Source organism: Drosophila mauritiana, chromosome X (assembly GCF_004382145.1).
Source record: "Drosophila mauritiana strain mau12 chromosome X, ASM438214v1, whole genome shotgun sequence".
Classification (NCBI taxonomy): Eukaryota; Metazoa; Arthropoda; class Insecta; order Diptera; family Drosophilidae; genus Drosophila; species Drosophila mauritiana.
This window is the reverse complement of record NC_046672.1, coordinates 10,306,560-10,323,013: the sequence shown is the minus strand read 5'-3', so window position 1 is coordinate 10,323,013 and position 16,454 is coordinate 10,306,560. Positions and strand designations below refer to the sequence as shown.

General features: G+C 41.4%; 1 protein-coding gene across 5 annotated transcripts in view; it reads left to right on the top strand.

Moving 5' to 3' along the window:
- LOC117148588 (protein sprint) overlaps nucleotides 1-16,454 on the top strand; it is an 87,473-nt gene that overhangs the window by 44,972 nt on the left and 26,047 nt on the right. For 3 of the 5 annotated variants that reach the window (XM_033316063.1, XM_033316060.1, XM_033316065.1), the window contains one exon: nucleotides 13,583-14,012. In XM_033316063.1, coding sequence (XP_033171954.1) covers nucleotides 13,583-14,012 — 430 coding nt within the window. Of the gene's footprint in view, nucleotides 1-9,898; nucleotides 10,658-13,582; nucleotides 14,013-16,454 lie in introns of all 5 variants that reach the window. The other 2 variants (XM_033316061.1, XM_033316062.1) reach the window with 2 other exon arrangements.

Here is a 16,454-nt window from a genome sequence, read left to right as displayed (position 1 = left end):
ACGAAAAACGAAAAGAAATTGCCGCAAATGGTGGAAAAATTGACATGCCACATGGCCAAGTTGAAGTTTGGGAGTGCGGCGTTGCCGCACTTCGCCTTCTCTGGCACCCCGATATTTTCCACTTCTCTTTAGTTATATTTTTTGGGGGAGTGTATTATGCGGCCATAAACTATACCCCCAAAACACACTAGGCCAGGTTAACAAAGCTTAGCCTAACTCAACGATTGATTTACCTGCAAGTTAGTTGCCTGACAACAGTTGGGGTTTTTTGGCCAACACTTCGTTGCTTTGTTTTGGCCACTTTATGTGAAAGTGGCATGTTGTTGTGCACCGCTAATGAAGCGATTCGTAGCTGCCCCACTTAACCAGTATCGAGTGCTCAGGTATAGCATGGAAACTAGGCATAAGAAGTGTGGTATATTTAGGGGTTCAAATAAGTTAACTAGTGTGCCTAAGTATTTGTAACAATTCTATTTAGTGTTTTTTTTTTGCGTTCCTTTAAAACACTGGAAAAGTATCTAATTGCCAGACGTCTGGGGCACCAAGTCAACAGATTGTCACAGCCCAGATCTGTTGTTTTCAACTTACCATATCCCGCAGCACGTACCACCAAATCGCATTCACTAAAATGAATATCGCCACGGGATAGATGCAGTTTCTCGCATTTTCTAAATGACCACAAAATGCTGAACAGAGTTTGCAATTTTTGCAATTTTCCAACTCGGTTTGTGCTCCTCTTCTTCGGCTGCTCCAATTTGGACCCCAGAAGGCGAGCTCATAATCTGCTAAACGCATCATTACTGTGGAAGCTGTGCCCCGGGAGAAATATAAAGTATCCGATGGATGTGCATGCGGCTGTGGTTGTAGCTGTGGATGTGGATGCACAAATGGTGGCAGCAGATTTTGCAATTGCAACTGCGAGGGCGTGTTGCTCATTAAATTTCCGCTCTCTTTGCAAAATGAAGTGGCCAACGATGTGGATGTTGGATGTTGGATGTTGAATGTTGCTGGATGCCCAAGTTCCTGGCTGATGCTGTTGGTTATGCTCTGCAAACTCATAAAATAACTGTAATTGTCGTAGCATCTCGGTAACAAACGACGTTGCCGCACTTCACTCGGCCACTCGAGAGCCAGAGTTTTCGCCTCAGTTTCGGCCTCAACTTGTTGCCAGTCACGTTTTGTGTCCGTTTCACCTCGGACAAAAAATAATGTCCAAGGAGCTGGGGCCAAAGGGGTGTGATGCAGTCAGCCGAAGCTCAACGCTCACTGCCCAGTAACACCCAGTGCAAAAAATATGCGAAAGTCAGCCAGGGGTTCTTAAACAACAACTTAGTATCACGTTCATTCAAATATACGAGCTTGAATATCTTAAGTTATTACTACATTAAACGAATCATTTTGTGATTTAATTAGTTCTTTGCATCATAGTTTTTTGTACTGTGCATCAACTGCACCTGTTTCTTTGTTAGATGGTTTCCTTCTTTTCGCCATCACCTGCGGCTGAAAAAAGTGCCAGTATCTGGGAGAAGAACGCTCACGAACACCAGGGCGCAGTATCCAGAGCATACAAAAGCAAATTTTCTGGTTCATTGCAACCATTCAAACTGTAATCAGATACTAGCCCTGCCACCAACCCCTTTTCCCTCGATTTTTGTAGTATTTTTTTTTTCTTGAGTGGGACGGGTGCATTCCAGCAGAGCAGGTTGCACAGGTCTGCTTTTTTCTTTTTTTTCTTATAGTTTAGTTTGGCTTTTCAGTTGAGTGTGGGTGAGGGATTAACTGGCGATCGATAGAGGATAGCTGCATAAATAAAAGGTATCTCAGACATGCGGGCGATTGCAGTCCATTGGAAAACTAGTTCAAAATCAAGCGACTGCTAAGTGAAAAAAAATAGAAAGAAACTACTTCGATCAACAAACTTTAAATTGATTTTAAGCTTAATTTCTATTTATTCTTTGAGCTGTTAATAGAAGTTAAGAAAAAGAGATATTTCTTCAATAGAGACTATCGTTGGAAATACGTTGAACTTGCCCTCAGGCCAACATCGTCTACTGACTGCCACAGATACATATGTAAATATGTAAACGATTTCAATTGTAATCCGGAACTGCAACAGCGAAATCATCTGTTGATTCCTCAAACTGCCCCGCCCCCGAAAGCAATTGAGATTGACCCAACGACACCCTTTTTGCACTTCTGCATTCTACAGCTCGTGGCAATGAGCAGCGATCGTGCCACTCTTTCGCTCTTTTTCACAAAGAATCTATCTTTCTGTCTTCTCACATGCTGCTCGTTTTGCACTGAAAGAATTGGTGTTTAAATTCTTAGGTTATATACGCTTTTTTCTGTGTGCTGATCGTATTTCATTCGGATTGAGGTTTTATGCTCACCTGTCAAATGGATTCAACAAGTCAAGTCGACGGTGTAAAAATAACATCTCGTAAAAACAAAACGAAAATCAACTTAATTTGATGTAAAACACTTAGGAAACACAAAACACCACGCGAACGGATATCAAAATATTGTAATAAAAAATATTTTTATAAACCCCAAGATAGAGAGCGGGAGCTAAAACCAAGAAGAGGAAAAAAGTCGACAGAAAAGAGAATACGAAATGGAGAAAATGTGGGGATATGTACAGATAAATTGAATATCTTTTTAGAGCAGATTGTAACGGTACCGCTTTCTTGACCCAGAGACAACAAAACGATATTATAGAGATAGATACATGTGTATATAGAAGACAAGAACGCCATAATATGAGATCAATGAATTCGAGATCGCTCGATCGATCGTTTATGCTAATTTCCAACTTCCATTTCATTTGACTTTACTCTCTAGTGCTTCTTTATGCAAATAGATCGCGTTCCTATTCGAATGGAAATGCGAAAGTGTCAATTTGCGTATCTCGTCTCGTCATAAATCATCGTCATTTCGTTTCCATGTGAATTGTGAATTCAGTGACAACGTCGATTGCCAAATGCTCGGTTGGGCCATTCATCGATCTTTGGGAAGCACACACGACTTCAAAATGTGACACATTTTGCCATGCGGTTTCATTTGAAATTTCCGCATTTCAGTTCCAAAGAAACATACATAAGATACATACATACGTGGGCTGAAAGAACGATCGATCGATCGATCGATCTATCGTTTTTGAGCATGATTTGGAGAACTTTTGGAGAACTAATTTGAAAGATGTGCGTGCTAAGCATACATATTTGGCATGATTATTGGCTAACGAGTTGAGATTGATTATATGTATCTATGGATCTCTGGTGAAGTTTTAACAATTTAATTGGCGAATTACTACTATAATAATTAAGTTTTAAATGTTTACAAAAATCGTTTCGACATAATAGTTCATTCTTAATATTAGCTGTAGCTTTTAAGTTGTAAGTAAGATAAAAAACCTCAAATGAAAGCCCCATTTGGGGCTATGGACTTTCGTAATAAGAATTAAGCGCACCCAATTGATTTCCAAGATGTTTACAACTCCATGGAAACGAATCGTTAACCATTCGACATTTCGTTTCGTTAAGTGATCTTTATGGATGGATTATGACCGATGGACGGTTGTGCGCATATTTCTCTTTAATTAGAGCCCCACACGCCCAGTTGAAATTCGTTTTGCCTTTCTCAACGCGTCGAGGTCCCTTGGTGCCTCCCCTTGCATTCTACAAAATCGTAGGGCAGTTAAGCCTCTCGTCTCTTCAATTAGAACTATACAACTAGTGACGTCATGCGCGGCGATCTTCGATGGGGCAAAAAAAAAAAAAGAAAATAGTTCGACCCCTTTTACTTGGCCACATGTTAATTTCCCCAACAAACTTCGCTGTTTTTATTGTGTGTTTGTGTCTGATTTTTTATAGTTTTTATAGTTCAATGTAGATACTAGTGTATATCTATAGATTTTTCTTTTAATTTTAGGTATTAGCATTTTTGCTGAGCCCACTGTGAAGTTACCGTTGTTTTATCGTCGTATTTTTCGCTGCTGCTGGTTGTGTGTATCTTTTATTTTTATTTTTATCTTTCAGACTGCCAATGGCATACACTTGCGTTCCACGAGGGCGCAACGTAAAAGTTGCTGAGCAGGTTTTTTATTCGTGTTTTTTTTTGCTATACAAAACGGCTTCTTTTTCATGCTTCTGTTTTTTATTTTGTTTTTTTGTTGCTGCAGCGTTGCACTTTCATATTTTGGTGTGCAGTTCGTGTTGCTGTTGTTGTGTCTATTGTATGGTCAAGTTTTGCAACTACGAACCGTAAGATACAAATGGAGCAACATCGGTTAACATCCAACGGTGGCGGGAAATGGCATCCCCAAAAGTAGTTTAGTTGCACCGTGGAAAATTAGATTAAATTAGATTAATAAATCATATCAGCTATGCTCCAAATATTACTACAAATTGCATTAATGGTTACACATTAGTTAAAGATAGCTTGATTGGAATAATGAATAATTGGAACATACATCGAGCATTACATTTTGATTTTTTACAGAACAACAAAAACATATATGCATGTTAAATTGATTACTTTTCCCTTTAATTTTATGTTTTATTTTTATCAGTGCATTTTCAATTGATATCGAACTGCATTTCTGTGTGCATATCTTAGCTGCCCCATATCATAAATATTTCAACGCCTCTAGTTTTTGGTTTTTTTTTTTCGTTTTGCTTCTCTGGCGATATTTTTTAGCGGCGCCTTTCACCGAGCAAACCGACAGCATCTTTGGCTACCAAGCGAATTGAGTTTGCCGGGGTATCTGATAGATACAAATTGTGTAAGCGGCGAATTTCGTTTCCTTTCGACTGCGTGAGGCAACCCATTAGTCACTACTGGGCCAGCGTTTTTTTCACACAAAAATAAATAACATAAAACAAAAAAGTATCCCAGAGATAAATGAGAGTTCAATGTGTTATGAGTGTGCGATGGCTGTAGTGGGTTACCAAACAACGGCACCATCGAAAATATGTTTACTATTCGTACTGATAGATAAATTAAACTGTGTTGTTATAGTTTTAGATATGCTTCTTACAATTTGTTAGGTTATTGTTGATTGTTCAACTTAGAAGCAAGTCCATTTTAAGGCAGGGCCGCCCACATATCTAGTTTCTACTTTAGTTTAAAGTTCACATAATAAAGGTTTTTAATGGCCCACATATGGGCTTTTAATTGAAAACGAATGACCGCTTTAAAACGCTCCTAATTCATTCACAGTATAAATATTCTGTTCATGTGGAGACATTAACTGCGTTACCACGATCACCCACGAAAGTATCTCAGAGATACGCTTCTCATTTGCATTATAACGTTACACCGACCTACACACTTAAAGATCGATCCGCCCACCATATCGAATGCATCCCAAATCGAATGCATTTATCAGATATTTTCAACGACATCCCGAATGAAAATTCATTCATCTGAAAGATACTGGCTGTGTTTGTAGTTCACAAATCACACAAATTGCTCTTGGGCAAAAGTGTGAAATTTTCATTCAACCAAATCCCAGCGAACAAATTAAAAATTCATAAAAGCCTCGAATGAAAAACGAAAATAAAATTTACGAAAATTTCCAAACACCAAACAAATTATAAAGAAATGAAGTAGGGGACATGGGGAAACATTGAAATAAACGGAACTTACATTTACATAATTTATAGACTCGTGTCGCAGGTTATATATATTTATTTAGATAACATTTCAAAGTTGTTTGTGTTATTCTGTTTGTTTTTGTTTTTGTCGCTCGTATGTATCGCTTTTTTTGTTGTTGATTCTTGAGCTCTAAATGCCACAACGTCTGGCATTCCACATCGCATTTTGGGGGACACAACGTGGGCGTGGATTTCTTGTAGGTGGATTGCTAAGGCCTTGAGCTCTATAGGGGGGGGGGGGGGGGGGGGATATATATATATAGAGGAGTGGAGTGGGGCTTGTAGAGCGGGATGCCAAGAAGGAAACCTCAATGACCAGCGAATGCTGTCGAAATCAATTTGGCTAATGTTGTCGCCATGGAGTGACGGGAAAACATATACCTACGACCCCGTTCCCATTTTCATTCACTTTTCGTCGATTTCAGTTCGATACGAAATCAGTGATTAATATAATGATTTCCCTGCACAAATGATTATAGTTATCGAATTGATCAACGTGGTTGTTTTTATGTTGGCTGTCTTAAATATCAGTTACATATTATGGGAATTTTCTTTTGGTTTGCACTACACCTGAAATTATGAAATTAATTGCAATGATAGGCAATCAGAAAGGTGAAGTTGCCATAAATTTCCGAATTAATAATGCGCTCTTGAGCAAATCCTAAAAAATTGAAATCCCGGAACGCACAAAGCACCGATAACAAAAGTCAAGCCATCAAAGACCTCAAAATCGTTGAGCCTGGCACGCAGCAAACGCATTCATTGCAATGCGAAATCAATTACACTAAAACCATGGATGGGGAAATAGGGCTGTGTGAAGGAAACCCCCATTTCCCATTTCCCAACCCCCCCACACCCTTTGCCCATTTCCCAACCCCCGCTGTGGAAACACGTCGCGCACGTGCCCAGCGTACTGCCGATAATTTGTAGTAACAAGGCAGACAAAAAGCAACCACCGGGGCAAAGATCTCACCACCCCCAAAAGAACCACATACATATAACCCCAACCCACGGCGGGAAAGAATTGAAAAATTACTAAACACAAAAGCGCGGAACGTGGCCACCCAAAAGCAGAAGAAAAAAAAAGAAAACACCCACATATGGGAAATAAATATAAAAAATAATAATTTCGACTTTTAAGTTTGGGAAGCCCCAATCGAAAAATGAGTGGAGTGGGTAAAGCTCCAAGTTTATTGCATTCCACTTACGGAACCCCTAGAGTTCGGGAGCAATAAGCGATAAGCACTCATTCATTATTCACTCACTCACTCGTACACTCGCATATGAATCACATTCATGGGTTGGTTTTAATTGCATTCTGGTTGATAGATGCACTTAGAGTATTGCTTAATAATTGTCTATGTATACGCATTTACTTAGAATGTTGTATGTACAATGTAAAAACAAGTATGAGGATTATGGGTACATGGATGTATTAGAATTTATTTAAAATAATCTCACCACATAAAAGAATGGTAAATATTCAATAGTTTTGGGACGGTGGCTTGGTCGTTCCAAATATGTCGCCTTTTGGCCTTGAAATCAATCACTATCCCCACTATTCATACAATGGCAATAAAAATAACTTGGCAAATTGCAAAAACAAACGGCGAGCTCCATTGCACGCGACATTCATTCAATCGTGTCGAGCTTCGCCTGGCAGCCAATCCAAAATGATCCGAATGATTCCAAGTTGGGTACCGTCGTGCCCTCCTCCTTATTAGAATGAAAATACGAAGAAAAACTGCTCAACTAGCCCAAGTTTGGCTGACAATTTGTTGACAATTGCGTTTCACACTTTGCATAATAATCAGAAATGGCAACCGAGAGAAATAAAGTTTGCATAGTTCATAATAAAAAGCAATGTTTGCGAATGAAGTAGCCACATTCCCACTCCCAAAAACTCGAACTCGAACACGAAACCATTTGAAGGCGAGACAATTTATGGTAATATATTTACAAGGAAATTCGCAACCAGCGAAATGAATCAGAATCAGAATCAGAATCATTGGATTCATCGCAATCACAGGAATAATGTACGGCAAGCGAATTAAATGCTACAGTACACAAACGATCAAATGTAATCGAATAGCTAGAGCTACGAGTATGTCGAACACGATTGTCTTTGTGTACATATAATAATGTATCTACTTCAATAATTGTTGTCATTGTTGTTCGTCAAGTGATTCAGTTAATTGCGAAATGTTTATTTATTTCATGTGTATTCGTTGTCCAATGCATTCTGCATTCGAAATCCAACCAGAGCACGACTGAATCGGCGAAATCGTGAAAGTTCCAACAATCACGGGAATAGTACATACATATATATGCGGAAAAGTGCAGGGAAAAATAACAGAGTACTACTACTGAATTGGAATTGAAATTGGAATTGGAATTCGGAGAGGTGCAGCCAAGGGAAACGGTGCCAGACATAAAGTGAAAAACATTGATGGCAATATTCCGAAACACTTAGCATTCAAAGAGCGATGTTTATAAAGCAAACTACGTGGGAAAAGTGGGTGTGTGTCGGCAAATAGCTATTATTAATATTTGCTATTAAAGTACCATAGTAGGTAGCCAAAGAGGTTACTTAAAGATAAAATACGCAAGCAATAGAATAATAATACAGAAATATAAAGATATCATAAACATAAACTATCCGCAAATGGAAGATACTTTTTTAAGCTCAAGCCACTTAACTTAGAAACTGTATATGACTAAATATTTTCCCAAGAAACCACAAAATATTATACCTAGACGAGTGTATATATATCCTTGATAAATGATTCGTTTGAAGATGAATCTCGGCAGAAATATTTTGAGACACGCAAAATCCGTATATGTTTGCCTTTTGGAGTGGGTCTTTCGCGATAAAACGGAAATTGCGACAAATCTTCAAGACTTTGACAATATTTAGTTAACCGAATGACGACAGATTCAGAGACATGAGGGCATATGTACATATATGTATAGCATACGATTCCACAAACATACTCCATACATGATGATTGTGGTGATGATGATGGGGATGTTGGTGATGTGAACTGAGGCCGAACCACAAATAAATAAATTAAGAATTTGCTCGACCACAACGACGAAAAACGAAACCCACTTTGGTTTTTGGTCGCTCTGATCTGGATCGTCTCGTTTCCTTTATTTTTATATTTATTTTTGTTTTTGTTTTTCTTATTAATATTACTTTTGCGGGGGCTTGTTTCGATTTCTTTTGATGTCAAAACAAAGCCAGCAAATGTTTGTAATTGCTTATCGCCACAAAATGTTGTTTACACAAGCCAGCATTCAAATGGGAGTCCATGGCCACAAATATGGGCCATTCCATTCAGGCAGCGGTCACCTTTGGTTCTTCCCCCAAGAAGAAAACGCCACTTATGCCAAGCAATGTTTAATAATTTCTTTCAACAAAATGTAATGGATACGCGCACACGGAAGTCGGCAATGCAGGTCTAAAAAAAAGCGACAGACACTTGCGTTCTGACAGAGGAATTATTGTTAAAAGTTCATGAAAACCATAAAAGTCTGCATGTCAATCGGTCGAATGTTAAATGCTCTTAATGGACATGGGTGTTTTGAGTTCATTTGGAGTAGCTAAAAATGACAAAAAATTCTAGAAATTTATAAATAAAAAGTTACAGCAAATGTAATTTCCATCTAAGAAGATAAAATGTGCATTAATGAAACAAATAGGGTTAAAACTATATTAAAGTCTTCAGAGAACTTGCAATTTATTTGACTGTATAGGGTATTAAAGATCCTTATTTTTGCGACGTCAAGTCGTTTGACTAAACCTATAATTCCATCAAGCTGGGCAGTCCAAAATTGTCCCCGACTTCAATTCGGTTGGCAGGTGTTGCCCTTTTTTTTACTGCAGTTACATAATACCACCGCAGACTGCGAATGTGTTTGTCTTGGCACTTTTTATTAGTAATAACATTTTGAAAGCCACAACGTGGCCGGGTGGTATTAAAATTCATGTTCTGAGTGGTTCATCGGATGTGTGGGATATATGTATATATATGCACGATATTCGATATGGCATTTATGGAGGCGGTGCCTCGCCTTGGGTATTTAATGTCGGAATCAATAAAAAAGATTGACACATGTGGGGGTGTAGTCTTCATTTATGAGTTGCATGTTGTTGGTAGCATCAATTTTCCATTTTACCCCCATGTCCTGTCAGTTCGATTTGGCAGCACAGTATCTAAAATGAAGCGACTTTGCAGCAGGATGTCGCACGAAACAGCAGCAGCAGTGCCAGGAGGAGCAGGAGCATCGGCGGGCTCGATAGTGTCCTGTGCGGAGAATGCCTCGAAGGTGGAGGTCATCGTGTACACCACCAAGTCGGATAAGACGCTCAAACAGAATATGAATGCCAAGGATGATACGCTTAGGAAGCGTACTTCCTTGATCATAGTGCCGCAGCAGGTGCACGACATCGCAGTGGAGGATGAGGACACCAAGAAGGTGGACCAGACAAAGGCCAGGGAGAATCCGAATCGTAACTCGACGGCCAGCATGGATAGCTGCGTCTCCAATACGACCAGTCAGAGCAATCAGTCGAGTGGCTCCTCCTCCTCGACGACCAGCAGCAGTGGCAGTAGCAGTGGCTCCGAGGACGCCCATGCCGCCTATCAGGACTTGCAGAATGGCAATGCTGGCCAGGATTTGCACTCGCCATCGCCGGTGCCCAGATGCCATTCATCCAGCTCGACATCCTCCGTCTCGGAGTCCACTTCATGCTCCAGCTCAGCGGATTACTCATTAAGAGAGCAGCTCAAGAATTTCGCCAATAGGAACTCCGAGGGCGGTGGCACCGTTGATTCCACTGCCCGCCTGATCAAGGCCATGAGTCTTCCGGTGGGCGATCAGTCGGTCCAGTCGGTGGCTCCCGCCCTCTGCGATTCGCTACTCAGTCCACAGGAGGTTCCATTGGGACGGCGCTACGCCGAGGTGGCGCAGTTCAAAGGTCATTCAAAAGCAAGGTGAGTCAAGTGATTCCATTTGAGTGATTCCCCCGAAGTCTTCTTTAGGGTAAAGAACGAAAATAAATGTATTAACTATTTTTTATCTTATATTCAGCTCTTATTTCTTGAAAAGCAATGCAAAATGTAAAATTTTGAACCAATTTACCTGTTTCACCTTAAATGATTTTCATTTTCACTTCCTGTTTAATGCCTGTAACCCAAACCCATATTTATTCATTCAATATCGCTGGGGGTGCAACAAAAAGTGACCTAGTCTCCGGCCGCCACCGGCACTCACTTCGATGACATCCTCCAGGTTATCTAACCACACACACTTGCCAGTCGCTCCTCGAGTAGTGCATCTGGAAACACTGCATTGTTCGGCGAGTGCTCAACTAAACGATGTCAACTGGCTGCTCGAGAGTCGAGTGCCCATCCACCACATCCCACTGGCGTCCCATCGAGCTGTCAGGGAGTTGAACTCCCAAACCCAAATCCAAGCCCCACTGCGAATCCCATTTCTCATCTAGCTGCACATGCATAATACACAACTTAATTAGTATTACTACTTTATGGCACTCTCGACGCTGCTTGCCCCGCAACTCCTTCTTTCAACTTGGAGCTTAGACTGGGTAAAAATCTAATAATGGAGCATTCCACACACGCACTGCCATTGCCACATTACCATATCAAAAACGGTTGAGTTTTCCGAGTTGCCTTTGGGGCACAGACAGGGGGTTAAACTCCTTGCCTCCTTGCCTACGACTTCTTTTCTGTGTCTGTTTCGGCTGGATCGCAAATGCAGTGCAGCTACACTGAGAGGAAAATATGTTTAAATCGGTTGGAATATGCTAAGCCATAATCCATAAAATAGAACCAATAGCTAATAACACTTCATTAATGTAAACCATATTTTATGGTCATTTTATCAACTGAATGTTGATTTTTAAAGAAATAAACTGATACTGATATGGCACAACTTACAACTTAAATGCAAAGTTTGGAGTGCACATATGAACTTTGAACGTTGTGAACTCCTGTGCATTTCCACCCATCTCCTCCAGCTCGATGTGTCAGCTGCCAGGTGAGGAGGACGAAACCCAGTACTCGGGGCAACCATCGACAACTATGTTGAACTTTTTGAAAGCTGTCACAACTAATTTGCATTTCCCCGCGCCCTCTCATCTGCGCAAGCCTTCGCTCCTGACCAACTCGAATCCAATCCAATCCAATCCAACCGCATCCAGCTGAAGCTAGACCCGCATCCTGCGATTCGAGACACCATATATCCTGCACCTCTGCTGCCGTACATATGCTTACTTTTTGTTTTATTTTCCACACTTTGATTTCATCTGGGCTCTGGAGCACAAAGAGTAAATATTCATACGAGCATTGGATGGAGGGCAAACTTTTGACAATTTTCAGGCCAACTGTGATTGCACTGGGTGATGGAACTGAAAAAAAAAGGGCAGCACTACGGATTTCAGTACGAACGAAACTTCCGATTCAAGGAACACCACGGTTGGCTATTTGCGAGCTAAACTTTTCAAATTTCTACAGACCAATAATTGAGTTAGCTCTGGCACTTGCAACTCCTGATTGTGAATAACATTTTCAAATACAGTGCAGTTTTATAAACTGTCTAGCTGAGTTGCAAAGGAAAAATATGTGTATTTTCTTGTATTTTTAAATCACTACGATATATGTACAAAATGTCTTAAAGTTATTCACTTAAAGTTGGTTTTGTAATCTAGTAGTTGTTAAGCTTTTCCACTATTGGCCATTCGCCAATCAAGTTGTTTGCATTTGTTTTATGGCCTGTGTTGACCTTCTGTTCGGAGTCTCAAGGTTTTTGGCCACAGGACACCTCAACCTCGACCGTTTATACACATAGTCGCCACTTAATCTTAATTGCCATGAGTGGGCGCTATGGAACCGATGCCTACTTTCGATTCTCCTACCCGGCTGTCATTTTCCTGTTTTGTTTATCGCTCGCCGTTTGTTTGTTTTGTAAATCCCCATAAATTTTAGCGTGTTTTTCCTTTGCGGCTTGGCGTGTCTTTGAGCCTGCCCCAAGTTTTCCCAAAGCCGCCTAATTCTTTGCGAGTGTTTTATTATCCACCCAACCAACCAACCAAGCAACCAGCCAAACGAGGAACCAACGAAGTCGGTAGAAAGGTTGACATCCTGTTTGTTCCGCGTTAATTTGACATGATTATGTCAGAGTGTTTGACAACTTTTCATATGTAGTCGACGGCGAAGTAGGGCATTTTTCGCCATCTCCTTCTTGTTTATGACAAGAGGTCCTTTTGTGTGTGGAAGGGCGCTGATCCATCAACAGCCAGGCTGTCCTGTGGTTGGGAAGTCCTTGAAGTTGAAGGCGGAAGCACATGCTGGCTCTCAATTTGTTTTTTTTTCTTTCCTTTCTGTTTCGCTTTCTTTAGCCATTTCTCTAGCCATTCATTAATAACATTTGTTGTGCCCTATCGTAGAAATATTGTTAAAATGGCGTAAAATTGCCCGCTTTGAGGCGTCATGACGATGCGAGTCCTGCGTCCTTCGTCCTTGTCGTGAATTCAGCCACTTTGGCGACGGCATTGAAGGCAACGAAAAAAAATGTGTCGCAAATTAACCTTTTGACAGCTGACTGAGGGTAGACCACTGACAAATGGGTTTGAGCGTAGTGGGATGGGGTTTTTTTTACTTCACAGGACTTTAAGACACCCCAAAATCGAAGGATGGAAGTCCATTTAACTAAAGCTTTCACTTTTCAGAAAGCCTTGCCTTTTTAATAAAAGCAACATGAATAATTTAAGAAACTTTTGTTCATGATCTTTTATGTTTATAAGACAAATATACAAATATATGTACTTAGCCATTTTTCTTTACTGTTTGCAATATCAATACTCCAGACTGATTTTCATTTTTATTTTTTATTTGCAGAACAAGTGAACCCATTCCCTCTGGCGTAGCCACGCCCTCTTCCCTGGATGCCGCCTCTGTGGATGGCGGTAAATCCCACACGGGCAACAATAACAATATAAACAACAATCACAATGGCCAACAGTCACAAAAATCTCAGCAACAGGCGGGTCTCGCCGCCAAGCTGAATGTCCTGGCGCAGTCCAATCTCAACAACAATAACACGACCAGTCAGCCAGGATCCATGACACCAGCCACAAATCGAACGGGCCTGGACTCGAATCAAAATCAGAAGCAAAATCTGAATGCAGATAGCCGGCGGAGCAGCAGCGTCGATCCGGATGCGGATGTGGATGATGTCGTGGACGCGGCGCATGGTGGCGCCTTCGAGGACGACATGCAGGCCCTGCTGCCCAAGTGCTCGCGTCGCTCCCGGGATGAGCTTAGTCAGGTGAGTTAACTGTTTATTTTAAATTAGAGCACATTCATGAATGAATGTGATACATATAGTTGTTATTATAAAGATACAAGGCAAACTCGAAACCAACAAGTCATCTCATTTTATATCAGCCATATTTAATGCAGACTCCTGGGGCTTCCATCTCGGGCTGCTCATATGTAATTTGCCACCGTTCATTGCGCAGTTTACTCAGTTTGCAATCCCTTGGAGAACCAACTGAAATTTGTCGCCTCCATTCGGAGGACTTGCCACATGTGCGGCAGCCAAGTGGCAATTACCACTGTGCCGGGCTTTCATTCATAATTTGCTACGTGTTGCCTCGTTGATGGGCTAAAACGGAAATGGGTCTTAGGTCCTTACAATGGCAATGATAATTTTGTGTCGGGAGTCCATTAAATGATGAAATCAACCCCCATATATACAAATATAAAAATTACAATACACGTCGCTTTTCGCACTCCGCGCTCCATTTTCCGTCATTTCCAATTTCCCCCCATTGCATTTTCCTCATTATTGTGAGCTGGTCGTGCGTGCTTTTCCCTGCGATTTCTTCATTAATAACTGAGAACGCTTTGTGTGTGTGTGTTGTATGCCCGCAGTCTCGTCCTGTCTGCCAAATGGCTTGTAATTTCCTTTTCCAAGGCAGTGGGCGTTGCCGTGGGGCAGAAAAGAGTTTGACAAGTCAATTTGTTAGTTAATTTGATATGCGTTGCTATGCCACATCAATTCGGGGAAGCATTCGAAAATGCCAGAAAGTCAGTCATGCCTTCTAATTGCATAATAATTTACGAACAGCATACAAAAGGGCCATTTCAAGTACATCTCGTTGCCAAAAATTCGATTTTAGCTCCCAGAATTAGGCAATAAAATCGTTGGCAACGGAATTCAAAATGTTGCAAATGGGGCGTGGCAACCACAAACTCGTCTGGGGCGTGGCACTATCAGCAGACATGTATGTGTGTACTCACATTTTAATTTGTGGCCTGCACATCCTGTTGCACTTGCAGGCTGCCCGTGTTGCACTGAACAAAATTACGTATATTTTATGACAAAAATAGATGCTTGTTAAAACAGAGTCTCCTCGTTTCAAAACCCAACATAAATAACATTGTGTTTTAAGCATAAATCCATAAGCAATTTGAAATCCTTAGAACAGTTGCTTTTTCTCCCGGTTTATCCTGCCTTGCTCCTCTGGCTGCTAGAATCTTCCACTTCGACCAGCAGCTGGGCATAAAATATTGATTCCTTTGCCAGACAGCCGGGCCTCCCAAACAGCTGAGGCCGCCGACAAGCGACCATTTTAGTTGCCGATTCGATTCTTCTGGTCTTTTTTGGCCATTTATGAATATTCAATAAAAACAACAGCAAGCCGAACACACATCAACGATGGCGATAAAAGTGTCTGCCCCGGTTGCAAAGTGGTTGTCCTTGTGTCCTTGTGACCACGGGTCCTTCTGTCCGCTGGCCAATATTTTCCGGTGCAGGATTGTTGCCACGACCGCAGAGCGATGCAAAAAACACATGCAACACATGGATGGAAGGCTGGTCGAAGGATATTCGCCAGGACATGCTACGCTTGTCTGGCATACACAAGTTTTTATCGCCAGGCGCCGATCAAATGTAAGTTTGAGTTCGAGTTTTGGGGCCAAACGGGCTGAGTTTGAGTCTGAAACTGTGTGGAACTTTATTACTTTCATTATGCTTTATCCCTGCCGGCGGTGGTGACCACCACCGATTCCTCCCTTGGCCATAAACAACTTTGGCTCTAATCTGCTGGCTGCCGGCCATGTCGAGTGGACATCGTCCTCGTTTTTGTCCTCCTCCTCCGCGCCTGTGAATCCCCAACCTTTTTGGGGCCATCTGTTTGCTCAGGTGCACAGGTTTGCTAATTGCAGCGGTATTAGAGGAGCTTTGTCAGCGGCTTAAAGCATCCGACTCCCACCACTGAGGCCTGTTTTTCCTTGAAAAGGATGTTCTGCCGGGGCTTTTCTTGTTGCGCGATGCCCTGAGAAGGGGTATTTTGACATTAGTGGGATATTGAGTTGAAAAACGTTATAGGTTGAAAAACTCAATCCGTATTTCATGTTTTGACATCACAGCTAAATATGTAGTGCTGTAAAATACAGAGTGTTAACTTTGTAAGGACATCTAAAAGGTTAATACCCTTTGATGCATAGGGTATGCCAAAGCACGGTGGCATTTTTTGTTCGCCTCTTGCGGCGCTTGTCGGGCGAGAGATGTTTGCTGATATTGTCAGGTGGGCAGGACGAAAAGGACGAGGCTCGAAGGGATGTGCCCTGCCAGTTCTGTTGTGTCCTGTCAAAGCCAATGAGGCGTCTGTACGTAGCATGTCCTGCGGTCACCCGAGCTCCACTTTGATCCCCAAACTCGCCAGCTTGTGGCCCTTTTAAAGTCCATCTAATGAAGTGCTTG